The sequence below is a fragment of the Rhyacophila brunnea genome, unplaced genomic scaffold, assembly GCF_057557595.1.
Source record: "Rhyacophila brunnea isolate RB1 unplaced genomic scaffold, BYU_Rbru_1.0 scaffold_14, whole genome shotgun sequence".
Taxonomy (NCBI): domain Eukaryota; kingdom Metazoa; phylum Arthropoda; class Insecta; order Trichoptera; family Rhyacophilidae; genus Rhyacophila; species Rhyacophila brunnea.
In genome coordinates, this window is record NW_028232796.1 from 38,266,765 (window position 1) to 38,282,539 (window position 15,775).

The window sequence follows — 15,775 nt, forward strand, 5'->3', positions numbered from 1 at the left end:
AGTGTTCCTACATACAGGTAAGGTCATTTTTCTAATCTGTACTTTTTACAAACCTAATAAAAGTAATCTCTTTAATAAAGTGGATTCAACATGGGTACACGCTTAAAAATAACGTTTTTGACTCGCTTTTGGTCCCCCCGGGCCTTATGATTAACAAAATGGCGGTTCAGTGGTAACCACGAACGCTGTTACGGAAAATGCGTCCCGTTGAAGCGAATGACAATTTAAAAGAACCTTAATAAGATTATGGTGGACGTTAATGAGGCTTAAAATTGTAAAATTTCAATTCGATCGTTTCTATGTAAACGGTCGACTTTGGTGGTAATTAATAATAGTAACGCAATGTACCGGGTGTTCATGCAGTAACTAATCATTTATTTAACAAGAAGAAAAAAACAAATATTGATACATTGCAATTTTAACTTCTGGACTAATAATTGTTTACCCATGCCGAAGCCAAACCGGGATACATCTGTCAGTGAACAAATTATAAAAATATCTATCCCGGTTACATGTAAATTATACGTAAAGCATTTCACAGTAGCACAGTTCGCCGTGAGCTAACCTAACCTAACCTAACAAATATTCCAGTATATCGGCAATTTTCAAAATTTGTTTGCCGCTGACTTCATGTAAACAAACAAGAACCGTGTTTTATTTAGACATGAATTTTATCTGATAATGTTATCGAATTAGATATCATTTGGACAGTCTACATCGTATAAATTTTGGGTGTTTGAATCAAAACAACATCCCACGAGACCATGCGTCGCTATTTTGGATGAAATTATTTCAAAAAATCATACAAACATGGCCACATTTTTAAAACACATATGTGTGTATATTTACGCTGTTTTTCATTTTAAAAATCCTGATGAAAATCACTCAGCTCTGGGACAACTGGATGCCAGGACAAGTGGGCGCCGTACTGTCGAATGAAGTAAGATTAATTAATAAAATAAATAGACGTTCGTTTCGATTTGATACAGAAAGTAGACGAGAAAGTTTAATAAGTGTCTATCTACTACTTAATAGTTTTAATTACTTTTGCTTTTAAAGGGTTTTTTTAATTGTATATTGAGAATTATTATGCCTGACGCTTCATATAAAAATAAAAGAACTCTCTTCTCGTGGAACATAAACATATGCACAATTAAATCATTATTTACATGTGTATATTTAAAGTCTCACCAAGTATTAAATAATATATATTTTTAAAAGAACCTATAATTCACGAATGTGCATTTATTTTCGAATTTCATTCGATTGCGTAGAGCCCAGTAAAAATGTTGTTTGCACTGAATCGTCCTTGATTCGTATTGTTTTAGGATTACTCTATAAATATAAAGAATTTTGAGGATAGTCACTTCTAATTGCCATCATTTAACAATCAGGGAACTCAGAAATAATGGGAACTTAAATACCTAACGGGTAAGAAGAAGCAAGTAACCGATCTCGGGTAAGGAATAATCCGGGAGAAACTTAAACACGTGTCAAGAATACGTCATACGTCGAATACTGAAAACTGCTCTCGGTTTATGCATTAACGCTCATTTAATATTGGTGTATTACACACACTATTGCACGTCGTATCCGGAAATTTGTACGTAAACAGTTCACCGCAGGACAGTTATTCGTGCGCCGCAGTACGTGAAACATGAGTTCGTGTAACATTTAATCAAATGACGAGTTCTTCGTTGAACATTTCACCGTGGAGTATATTTGTACGTATGCTACAACATGTGGCGAATTTTATGAGATGTCTTTACTAGGTTAGGTTAGGTTAGGCTAGGGTTAATCTAACTGGAACAGTACTATTTGCAAACTATCGCCGCATTTTGTGATATGATAAAATGATAAAATGTTATACGAACTCATGTTTCACGTACTGCGGCGCACGAATAAGTGTCCCACGATAAACTGCGTACGTGCAACTTACATGTAACCATTGCACGTGCATAATGCGTGTTTCATTTTCGTAGGACACTCACATTCAAAACCCAACTGGTCACTTGGTTGCAACTCAGAACATTTTTTTTAGTAAGCAGGTATATTTAAAAAAAATGTGCTTACGCGTGTTACTTAGGTATTTATTTTCAAATTTTTAAACTTGGAAGCGGTCAAAAATAGAATTTCATAAAATACTTGAGTTTAACTACTGCTTCGTAAGGTCTAGGACGATTCGGCGCCGGGATTTGTTTATGAAAACTGAAGTAGAAATTGAATACCCTTGATTGTAATTTATGAAGGAATCTACCAAAATACTTCGATGGGTCTAGGACGATTTGGCGCTGGGACAACTGAGCGCCACGTAATCGAATTAAATTCGAAAATAAATAGACGTTCGTGAATTATAGGAACTTTTAAAATATGTATTGAATATTAGATATTATTTATATTTAAATTATTATTTAATACTCGGTGAAAAATTCTGGATCTCTCTTTTACTTAGGGACCATGTTTCACACGCATATGTGATATATGCAAACATATGTGCAAGAGAGATCCAGAAAATTAGAGTAGCACAACGTGGTATGGAGCGGTGCATGCTGGGCATAACGCGAAAGGACAAAAAGAGGAATGAGTGGATAAGGAAGCAGACAAGGGTTTGCGATGTAATGGAGTTTATTAAAAGCCTTAAATGGAGATGGGCTGGACACATAGCTTGAAGAAGAGACAATCGTTGGACAAATCTAGTCATCCAGTGGTATACAAGAAGTACAAAATGTCCGTAATCCGTGGATCGATGAAATGATAAAGTTCTGCGAAAGTACGTGGCAACGCAATGAACAGGACCGAGAGAAGTGGAAGCAGCTTGAAGAGGCCTTCATCCAGCAGTGGATCGATTCAGGCGGATGATGATGATGACTTGGTGAAAATTTAAATATGAACACGTAAACAATTAATTAATTGTGCATATGTTTAAGTTCCAACGAGAAGAGAGTTCTTTCATTTGCCTCATCCGCAATAAAAAACGTTATTTTCAGAGTAAAATGAATTAAAACTACTTGGTAGTAGATATAAATTGATTAAAATTTCTCGTCTACTTTCTGTATGAAATCGTAAAGAATGTCTATTTGTTTCATTCGACAGTGCGGCGTCCAACTATCCTGGCGCCCAGTTGTCCCATTCCCTGCTCCGCGATATCTTCTAGTTTAGTTAGTGTCATCGTAAACGCCCTGTTCCCCGACCGTTGGATTAAGCGATTTCAAAACGTGGCCGTTGAAGCTGTATTATATTAAAGTGAATAACTCTCGTGTTATTTGAATGCAATTAAGGCTTCGAAGGAAAATGGAAGGCAGGTGAAATTAATTAAATGAAGGCTGTATGAATGGACAAGGGTCCAGGGCGCACTCGTAAGCCGCCGGGAAAACAGGGTAAATTCTGAAAACATTGCGGGAATCCGAATAGTGTCGTTCAAAGTTTATATTCTGAAGCGTAAAACTCAATGACAGCCATTTGAATACATAATTGATAGTAATAAGTGGCCAGCAGTTAAAATGAATTATTTTAATTAATATTAAAACGAAGAACTTAACTGTAATGTTGCCAGTTTCTACAATATTCACAGGGCGATTGTGTTATATTGGTAGACATTATTTTACAAGTGGACGTGACAAAAGTAAGTTGTCCTGAGTAATATTTGTAATATAATAAAAACTAAAGAACATCTTTACTATATTTCCCACTGAATAAATAAGATAAGTAAATAACCATTTCAATCAAGCCAAGGCATTGTGAATGCTTACGAGAGAGGTTCACGATCAATCGCTACGAATTCGAGAATTATGACGACATCATAATATACATAGGTGGAGGTAGGCTGTTAAGATCAGGCATAAATCGTGCGCACTAAACTTTCTCGGTCATATGTATTTGTTTTCATTCAACTAAGATGTGCAGACAGTATTGGTTAGTTTTTAAAAATCAATTTAAACCCTGCCTTAACCAAACCATACTAGTTGTGGTATGTTATGGGCGATCCGACAAAAATAGTGCACACTTTTTCAGTCATAATTATTGGTTTTCGTTGAATTAAGAACACATAATATCACAGATTCTGTTGGTTTGTTTTATAAATTCAATAATCTCTGGATAAACCAAACCATAATAGATAGAAAAAAATCTGCAATATATAAAATATTCAAATTTATGTATGATTTAATGGTATAGTTTTAGATATTTTTTAGATATATTAATAGTTTTTGAGTTATATTTATTGTGGCTTGGTTAGGTTAGGTTAGGTTAGGTTGAAATTTAATTGAATTTTCAAAATTAACCAACACTGTCTGTGATTGTGTCTTAGTTCAATAAAAATAAATAAGTATGACTGGCAAAGTTTAGTGTGCACTATGTATGTCGGATCTTAACAGCCTACCCCCACCCTTCGCCACTGATATACCTAAGTACTTGAGATTATAACGGTCACAACCAGGGAACTTAGAAATAATGGGAACTGAAATACCTAACGGGTGTGGAAAAGCAGGCAACCGATCTCGAGTGTGGAAGAATACGGGATAAACTTAAATAAGTGTCAAGAATACGTCGAATACTGACAACTGCTCTCGGTTTATGCACTAACGCTCATTTAATATTGGTGTATTGAAGGTTGCAATACACACTATAGCACGTCTTATATGCGTGGTTTATTTTCGTACCTACATCATGTGTGTGACATTCAAAACCCTGCATCAAAATGTAGTGTATCGGAATTATATTTATTAATCTGTTCTGTGGTCACAACTCAGAACGACACTTACCGAAAAGTTAGTAGTATAATTAAATTGCCAAACAAATCCTATTATGGTTTACAAATACTGACAGTGCTCGAAATATAAAAAAAATATGAACCGGAGCGCTCGGTAATTTTCGGAAAATATTAAATATTGAGTAATCTTTAAAAAAAAAAATGCAACGCTCGACGGGAAAGTTTTTTTCTGGTAGGTATGGTATCTGAGGTATTTTCAAATTATGTATGTTTAATATAAACTATAGAGAATTTCACATTCTCAAATCTTCTAAATTATTCGATCGAGCGGAAAAAAACGAATTGTTACGAAATATTCTGTCAACAAATATGGTATTTTTATTTTTCATTCCTTTATCTGCCACTCATATAAGCACTGCATGGTTTGTAATGTTTGTATACTCAGAGAGACGTCACTGCTTTTCACTTGATATTGTATTTTCTATGATCGTTTAATTAGTTTAATTAGTAATATGATCTCCACAGATATTGAACATATTGGTAGGCGAATCCTGGAATACTAAATCAAAATCCTATGAAATGGTTCAAATCTCTCATTAATCAGGATTTATGTTATGTTAAGATTACACAAAAACTTTGAAAAAAGAACACAAACTCTTATTCTTGTTTATAGTAATAGGTGTGTAGGACATATCAAGTTTCTTTTAAACTTTATTAAAATATTATAGGATGGTTTTATTTATTTATAACTTAAAAACACTTTGGGCCCACGTTGGTCGCCAGTTATAGTATGTTATAGTTATAAAATAGAAACACTTCCGGTTTTGTATTTATTCTGAGTTCACAAAGATTAATCAACTAAAACAGATTAACAAGATAAGATGACTCGCTCGACCAAATACCCAGATGAACTTGCCAAAGAATTAATTCAGTTCAGGTAGGTATCACATTTAACAACTAGAAACCACACTTATCACTAGAAACAAATCTAAATAGTGTAAAGTGCTTAGTTTCAAAATAGAGGATATGTATGATCAAAAGGGCCAGAGCTAATCAGAGTCAAACATAGAGTTAAATCTTAATCCGTCTACATAGTGCTTGCGGCATTCAGTCAATGGGCAGCGCCATCTATGGGTTTCTTTTCGAAGTCACGCCGCTATAATATGTAAATTAATGTAGGTAATAATTTTCATTAAAATTCCAGAACCGGAGTGCCATTTTTAATTTTCCTACGAGACGGAGCGGTAGTCTCAAGGATTTTATGAACCAGATCTACGCTCCTGTGCGCTCCGGCTCATTTCGAATGCAGCGAATATATGAGAAGTAGAAGCTGGCTGGGGCCTGAATGGATGTTTGTTTAGTCGGTGTCAGTATCAACGCGTGCATATAACCGAGAGGAATGGAATCGGTTTGGAGAAGCTTTTATTCTGGTTGATGACTAACATCTGAAGCTACACCAGATACTATAAATATTGAAGAAAAAGGCGCACATTTGCGCAATAGCATGCGCAATACCCACCGACCTTCCAGGAGGATCACCATGTTTGTCGAACTCCACCAGCTCGCCCTCTGCTGTCGTGAAGGAGACGTTCATCAGGTAGCTCTAAAACAAAAGAAGTATGCTTTGTTACGTATTAAAATTCAAATACATTATGATCACGTGACGTACTGTCACAATATGCTGGTACGGCGACAAATTTAGTCTATGATTTCGTCATTCCGCAGAATATTTTGAATGATCACTATCTATAAATTCAATGATGGAGAGTGCCAACTCTATTGTATTAATTAGTATATTGAATTATTATCCATTATTCATGTTAATTTCGATTAATTTTAACAGTTTCTTCGTGTGCGTACGTTAAAACTACTTGCGATATTGCATCCATAGATAATATTTGAACATAACCCAACCTGCAGACCATAGATAATAGATACTAATTTAATAAACCATCCACAAAGGAAACCACTAAAAACAAAGAACACATGATTTTTACATGAACCGAAAATGTGTAGACATGTAGAAAATGATAAAAAAAACATTCATTTAGTCATGCAGGTGTCACTATAGTGCGGTCCGCGTGAAGTAAACTCATTGTTATTTCGGTGATTCTGGCAGATTTTACTAACTGACAATATTCGTTTAAAGGATCAAAATGTGCTACAGGATGGGAGCATCAGTCTGATAACATTTTAAATATCAAGAAAAACGACATTAGACAATTTTTGAAGATAATGAATGAATCTGTATAAATTCAACAATATGGAATTAATTCCAGTGCGAAGCGTCCCAAATTAGAAACTATAAAAATGACACACGTGCAATAAAACTAATTTATTAAACCTATATAATATAGTATATAGATTTTCTTTCAAACATTTTAAGTTCTATTTTGATATAAAAAGATTGGTTGTAGAATCCTCAACACATTAGAAAAATCCTAGAAAACATCTTGGACCGAGTGGGATTCGAAAATATATATTTCGCAAGCTAAGCGAAGGCTCTTACGAGTCTTACCTACCTAAGATCTAATGGGGTTCAAATTAAATGACTATCATTTTTACCTGACATAACTAGATATATTTTTTTAATGAATTATGAATGATTTCAATGAATCAGTATTGAATCTAAAATGACACATTTTAAACCAAATTAGATATTCTTTTTTAACACTACAACATGTCATCAGACCCAGTGATAGTAGTGTAGTAGTATAGATGACACAATCACATGAACACTCTGGTTTTGAGAAATTATTATAAACGTAATATTATGATGTCACCGGGAACGAACATGGAGCCCCCGGATGAGAAGTCCCTAACACATTTAGTTATGAGGGCCGCAAAATAAAAATAATCCATGATCACAAGGTTAACAGCACGATAAAAGCTATTAAAGCTATACAACTATAATAGAGATCTTTGCTGCGATAATATCTGAGACTATAATATTATCATATGGTGAAATAAATACATTATTACCTTGAAGAGAGTTCTGTTGAACGGATGAAGTGCAGGGCAGGATCCACTGGTTCCACACAAGGCGCTGGCCATATCGTGGAGGCCATGAGCCATCGTGTAAAGCGCCTTCATCACAAAGCTCATCTTCGAATCCTGACGGTAACGATCACTCAAGTTTTCATGTCCTGAGAACAAAAACATAATATCGTATTAAGGTGAAGCCTTTACTGAGCCGTTTTTAAGGAGGCACCTAGCGGAAAAGCTTCAATATTGGGACCATACATAAATAAAATTTGATATAAATAAAAGATTTCAAGTTATACACATTTATATTTTTTTTTATAAAAATCGATGATTTTTAAAATAGATATAAAAATATGAAAACTATGAATTAGTCAAAAATCTCTTAGGCGATGCTTAGAAAACTTAATAAACTAAATTTTAATAATAAATATGACCATAAAATATATGTAATAATAAGATGTGGCCCAATTCAACAAATTCACAATTTATTACATTTTTTACAATTGTAAGTTTATCTTTGACTTAAAATAAAAAAATATTTTTCTTTTTAATGTTTTCAGATACATATTTATTAATTAATACAGTCGAGATTGTAGATTATAAAAAAAAAAATCTCAAATTGCAAGTTTCGTATTTTTCCGCTAGGTGCCTCTTTAAAAAAGGCTCAGTAAAGGCTTCACCTTAAGTAAGCCAGTGACAGAGTTATCTAAATAGGTAACCATTTAAGTCATAAATAATTGTGGTGTTGAACATACATAATTTGAAAACATCTCATTCATATACACACTATAAAAAATATTATTGTAAAAAAAATACGTCACCCGATGGGACTTGAACCTGTAACCGCTGGATTCGCGCCAGTATGCTTTTTCAATTAAGCTACGGGCATCCTACTTAATTACAACGATTTAAACTAGTAGTTGTAACATGAAATGCTTATCGAATTGCGTTATAATGTTGGCTATCGGTTTTAGTATATTAAATTAACACCTACGATAGCCGCGCGGCTTAAGCGTCGGCCTATAGCGTCGTGGGTCCCTCTCCTCCTTCGAATCCTGGGTCTGGCAAGTACACATATTGTTTTTCAATTTGTGTATGAGTCTGAGTATAGACCTAATAGGTTGAGCAAGTGGCTGACATCCATTTCTCGTAAAAAAATAAAATCTGTTAATAAACACCTCCACTCTGTGGAGGCACATTTTATGATCCTATTAGGATCGGACATGGTAGAAGTAGTAGTAATAGTGTGTATATGTATGAGATGTTTTAAAATTATGTATGTTCAATATATAGAATTTATTACATTCTCAAATGTTGTATCTTATTCGTTGAATAAAAGAAATAGTTTATTATATTGTGGTGTTGTTGAAAAAAATTCGCGCCTTCATATTTTACAAGGTTTTACAAGTAACATACGATTTTGTTTTATGTGAATAAGTACGTGTGGAGTATTTGAGTTTAGGTGTGCATTGGAATATTCGCAAGTTTATAAGTAAATACATATTATATACTGGTAGCGATGGTGTAAGATGTTTATGTCACCTCACTCAAGTGGATAATTAATGAAAATCCTGAGTGACAACTTTTACTTCAACCCTGGAGGAGACGAAGGCAGTCTAATGTAGGTCGTAACTGAAATAAAAATAAATAAAAATAGGCAGAATTTAGGAAAGAAAGTTCTTCCGTAACAATGTGAAGCTTACGGCATTTTGAATGCAAAGCCTGAGATTACTAACAGAGATAAGTCGCCGTTTTGTTTTGTTATGAATTATTTTAAGTAGCTACTAGTACTGTAGTACATGGGTGGGGAACTTTTCGTGTTGGAAGGTCTTATAAAGTTAGTTGTAACCTAATACGGCCGTATTCGAGAAACTTTAATTAGACGCACTTAAAAATATTATTTTGTATATTTCTAACCACCAGTGGCGAAGGGCGGAAGTAGGCTGTTAAGATCCGACATAAGTAGTGCACATTGAATTTTGTCAGTTATACGTATTTGTTTTCATTGAAATAAGACTACAATTTACAGATGGTGTTGGTTGGTTTTTAAAATTCAATTAAACCCTGCAAAAACTACGCCATAATAGATAATAGTAAAAATACTCGTCTATCTATAAAATATATAAAATTATGCAATTAAATCATACATAACTTTGGATATTATATAGGTAGAAAAATATTTTTATATCTTATGGTTTGGTTTAGGCATTGTTTAATGAATTTAAAAAAATGAACCAACAATATGTGTATTCTTAATCCAACGAAAATAAATAAGTATGAATGAAAAAATGTGCACAAGTTTGTCGTATCGTCTAAAATATACCAAAACTATTATGGTTTGGTTAGGCAGGATTCAATTGATTTTTAAAATCTAACCAACACCATCTGTAAATTGTAGTCTTAGTTCAATAAAAACAAATACGTATGACTAACAAAGTTTAATGTCCACTATTTATGGCGGATCTTAACAGCCTACCTCCACCCTTTGCTACTGGTAAACACTATAATTTTATATGAAAGCACTAATTAAAATAAAATGAAAAAAAAAACTCGTGTGATATTAATTGGATATGTACCTACATAAATTATTAGATTATTGCATACGTAGGTACATTGTCGATTCTGTCATAGATTAATATTTTAATAATAATAAAAATACGCCTATCGAGCGTAACGCCACAGTAGAATATTTATTTAAAAAATGTTTTGTAAAAATCGTATCTAAATAAATGTTGGTTATTTTTTTAATTCGTACAAATTATTACTGAGTGTTTATCGATAAAAAATATATTCGGTTCGGATTTTATTCTGCCATCTTTTAATCGGCCAGATGTTTTCAGGAAAATTCCATTCGTCTAAATTATCTAAATTCTTTGAATCAGCTATTTTCCACATTTCACACTTTTCTAACATATTTTTATTTAAAAAAATCTCGTATAATAATACAATACTTATAGAATATAATAGATCTCTCTACCAGAGGCTTTGTATTTTAAATGTTTTATGTATGTATGTATTGGAATTAGAAGGTTTTTGAATAATTCACATATTTCTGTGTTCCTAAAGAATAGATTACATACAGAAAAAAGGTATTTTGAGTCATGTATCGTTCCTTGTTGATAATACTATGTTACTCTTCATTGAACAGTTTTCCAAACCTATTGAAATATAACTCGGGTGGAAATGTAATGATTCTCATACAAAAGAACATATCGTAGGGTTACTGCCAAAAGCTGGTAAGTCTCGAATTCATGCTATGGAGTAATTTTAATTTTAAAGTTTGACATGCCCTTTAAAATCAGGCACAATGCTATGTGCTTTATATTGTGCATGTTCTGTATATCAGAAGCCCTTGAATTTAACCTAGCAAACATATTTATACATAATATATAAATTAAAATTTAATACTGACAAATGTTTCTGTATTACTTTTTCTAGATAAAGAGCCCCGATTAAATGTAATTATATTATGTCAAAAAGAACATTAAAGCGTCAATCTGAGGCGAAAGATCTTGGGATAATTTTTGATTCTTCATTATCTTTTCACTTGCACATCTACAGCTCTACGTGCGAGTATGCTTAATCTAGGATTCATCATGCGACAAGCCAAATCATTCAAGAATCTAAATGTCACATCTAGACTCTATGTCGCGTTAGTTTTCTTTGATGCCTTTATGTTAAGACATAATATAACTATTTTCTTTTCGATTTCGTATACCAGGGATAGCGAACCTATGGCACGCGTTTCACCAGCGGCACGCGAGATGATTTTTCATGGCACGCGAATGTTTCATTTTGAAGAGAAAAGAAATATTACTATTTTATATATAAATATATATTTAAAAAATGTTTTTTTTTATAAAAAAAAGTTTTACGAATAAATAAATAATGTCAAATCGGACAAATCGCATTGTACAAAGAATTGCAGGCAAATCATTTTAAAGAATAATCATTACGTTTAATGTAAATATAAGATTGCATATCCTTAGGATCGGGCAATTAAAGATACATATAATTAATATACAAACCTTATGAAATTAATTATCGGCAGTCACTGAAATAAAATAACTGCTCGTTATTTAACCTCAAACATAATCTCTAAAAATGAAAAACCGCTCAATGATAGAAAATAATATGAACTATAATATGAAAGAAGAGCGGTTTAAATGCTTCCACGATCTCTTTGACTGATTTGAAAACAAGGAAAAAATATTCAAAGAATAAAAGCTATGCCTTTGACTAGAAATACAGTGAAAGATAGAATATCAATAACTCAATTGTAATTTTTAAACATTTTTAATAGAACTCTAAAAACTATTTTTAAAAACTAACAAAAAAATTTTTGCCATGGAAACATCACGTCAGACAGTCGAAAAATATTATTTGGGAAATTTTGGCACGCGTACGTAAAAAGGTTCGCCGTCCCTACCGTATACTATAATATATTATATTATATACGATAATCACTATAGCACCGATATGAAGAAATTACGCGTTGTTCATGGACCACTGCAGATAATAATGCTTAAATTTTATTAGAATCAATATGAACATTAATTTAATTTTTTTGGTTTCAAATATCTGATAATAACGTATATCAAATATCTGTTTTTTATCAGATATTAAATTTGATATTTTGTATTAATTTCTAATTTAATTACATATGTCACATTTTCTACTGTCTTTCCCTTGTATTGTCGGTAGTTTTGTTACGTATTTTGTTTTGTATTTTAGGTTAGGTTACGTCAATTTTTCATAGCCGATTTTGGCAAAATTCATGAATTCAAGAATGAAAACCAACCCTAACATAACCTAACTTAACCTAACCTAACAAATAATCCAGTATATCGGCTATTAAAAAAAAATGCCGCTGGCTTCCTGTAATCTGTATGTGTATCTCAGTACTATACGGCCCAAAGAGGTTGGACGGTCTTTAATATACGGCTATGTATTTCCGATACAACATTTCGCGGTGAAGTGTGATACGGCGAACTGAATACGTACAAATTTCCGGACACGTGTAAGTTCGATTATATTAATTATTGAAATGGCGTTTTAGTAACAATTTATAATTAATTATACAGAAGAGGAACTCAAGGAACAAAGAAGATTCAGTTTATTGGTTTCACTGTTATATATTTCTCATTAACTACCCTGACAAAAAAATATTATAAAAATGTGTCACGAATAATCACTCTTGCTGAATAACATTTGGAAAGATAAATAATTAAAAGATAAAAAGAACTTTTTATATACAACGTTTTTAAATTTTCTGTTGAATTATTATGCTCAATATGCTCAAACTTGTACTTATATATTGTATCTATATATCCATATATGTATATATTGTATCTTGTTCTTATAGATATGAAGTAAATAAAAAACAAACAAACAAATATAGAATACTGAAATGTCATTTTGACATTTCATTTTGATTTCCATAGTAACGCACGTATATATTAATAATTTAGTTGCTAGGACCACCCGCTTAGCAACCAATAATAGTCTTTTACTTTTTACGGATTTTTCTGAAATAGCTTTCCATACAAAACAGAATTAACTGAAAATGAATTCAATTCTGCTTAAAGATGGCTAAAAGTATTAAAAGAATGCATTGGCACCGTGTTCTGATATATTCTAAAAGTTTCAAATATCTAGTTAGTTGGGAAGTTAGTTAAATATCGATTGCAAGATTTGTACTGGACAAACAAGAATACGAGTTAATAAAAACGTTGTAAGGTGATATTGAAAACGGTCCGTTATTTTTGAAATGCAAATAAAAATAATAATAATTCGAGGATCTGTGTTATCTCTCTACAATCTGTTGAATATGTGGTGATATTATTATTATTATTTTTGTTGTTGTAAAATACACAATAGCAACATTTTGTCAAAAGATGTCGTTAAAGTAGACGCGTGGAGCTCACCGCATCGCCTTAATAGCGAACAAAGTACAGTAGGTACGAATTGTTTTATACAATTATTCCGGTCATTCACGGTTTGTTATCCTATTTCACGTTATACATACAATAGTTAAGATAAAATAATTCTAAATTATATAAACCTGGTATGTCCAATGCGTCGATAGTGATCAATAATTGATCGATCTGTTATGTCCCATAGGGAGGAAGACAAAGGAAAAGGTAGCTTGGGCTGACAGGAACCTGATGTGGTTTGATGGTGTTATCTTTCCTTCGTCTCCTTAACAAAAACTGGACTTCTGTGCAACTCCTGAGTAGTATTCACAGAGCTGTTACGTTTAAAGACCGTCGTTTTGAAGGTAATTATTGTCAGGTGATTTACCTTCGAGGATATATTTAGACTAGATGGCGAGAAGATGATCGGGAAACGATAAGCTTTCACGAAAGTTAAAACATTAAAGTTTAGTCAACGGAAATGCGAGTACATATACAGCCACCAATGTATACAGCGGACAAGATATACGCGTTACAAAGATTTAAAAAAAATAGACGTAGGCGCTAGGTGCGTGTCCCTTTTTATATAATTTTGGTGATATACTTTTAATTAGTTTATTGATGTGATATAGATTGTGTGTGATATCCGGCGTAGGTCCATAGTCCTATGGCCGTCTGATGCCTTTTTCTTAGACAGCTTACGTGATAGTCGTTCAAATTAACAATGAAAAAGTTCGCATGATATGATCATATCACTTGATTCGTATTGATACACTCACAGCCTGTCACAAAAGTGTGTGAGAGAGAATATGTAAATTCTCGCGCTTTAAACTTATGTGTAGTTTCCACTAATCGTCACGCAATAGGCTCTATGCACAGTACGATAATAGTTTGACAATGAGTGCCCAAAAAAAAATCAATAGCCTCATATATTGACATTGTGTGCGTATGTTTTTTACAATACGTGTGAAACCGTTTATATGCGTGAAATATACCAAATTAGTTGAAAACTTTTTGCGGTTGTGTTATATTATTATAGCTCATTACATAATATTATGTAATGGAATTGCTACATGTTTTCTAGTGTCTGGTTGACTAAGTTGACATGCAGAATATGTCGTTGGCAAAATATGTTTTTTGTAGAATATAAAATAATGAAGTCATTATTTAAGTACGTTTTAAGTCAATTAAAAATTATTTTAATTAAGAAGATAGACTTTAACTAATCGCCTATTATGGTGTAAACCCATTGATTTCATTATCTAATAAAATGCTATAAGCATTGAAATAATACTGGAAAATAATCATTATGGGGAAAATAATATTACACACGCCGAATGTGAGTAGAAATTTCCGAAAAAATCAAGTTAATCTCTTAGCGAATCTGGGTCTACGACGTATTATGCTCTTGACGTAGGCATCAACCGTAGCTTCGTAGAGGCGTAGAGCCTTCCGTTGAGCCATTATTAGGCTCAGCATTCAGGAACGCATTCTTTGTTGAAGATTATACGCCTTTTGTCATGTTTCATCTTACATATAATACTTCTCAATCATAAAAAATGTTGTTATTATTTTCATACAAAGGTACAGTAAAAACAAAACAATGATTCGGTTCGTGGATTGTATGCGTACGAATACGTATTAGAGATAGAAAAACTGGTCGATTTTGAAGACTAAGTATACTTACTACTAGTATGAAAAAATACTTAGTATATAAACTTGTTCCAAAATACTTACTAGTATTTGGAATACTGTATAGATCGTTTGGCGTGCGTATGCGACAAAAGTTATTATTAGTATTTTAAAATACGTATCGGTTCAGGGAACTCAGACTATGTATCGGCTTCAATATAATCGCTAAAAATACGTTGAGCTCCGCTAGTCGTAAAGTCCCATTTATTATAAAATTTTAAATTTATCAGTTGTTTTTATGTTAGGTTACAATATTATTGTTGACAAAAATGAATAACAGTGATTTTTTAAATTTTAAACATGTTTTGAGCGGTATATAACAAGCCTGAGCCTGTGCGTCGTCTCACCACTGTGCTGCGACACAAAATTTATGACTTATTATTATTCATACATTCGAACGAAATAGACTAATAAATTAAAATATACCTATATTCATGTGCTATTTCGTTCGTGCGCATTTAATGTCAATAGTGTT

At 32.7% G+C, this 15,775-nt stretch overlaps 1 protein-coding gene across 1 annotated transcript in view; it reads right to left on the minus strand.

Annotated features, from left to right (window-relative positions):
* Positions 1 to 15,775, minus strand: part of LOC147075951 (metabotropic glutamate receptor 1-like) — a 186,056-nt gene that overhangs the window by 17,883 nt on the left and 152,398 nt on the right. Inside the window, exons 6-7 of the mRNA XM_085942281.1 lie at positions 7,691 to 7,854; positions 6,232 to 6,311 (exon numbers count right to left, since the gene is read on the minus strand). Coding sequence (XP_085798407.1) covers positions 6,232 to 6,311; positions 7,691 to 7,854 — 244 coding nt within the window. The remainder of the gene's footprint in view (positions 1 to 6,231; positions 6,312 to 7,690; positions 7,855 to 15,775) is intronic.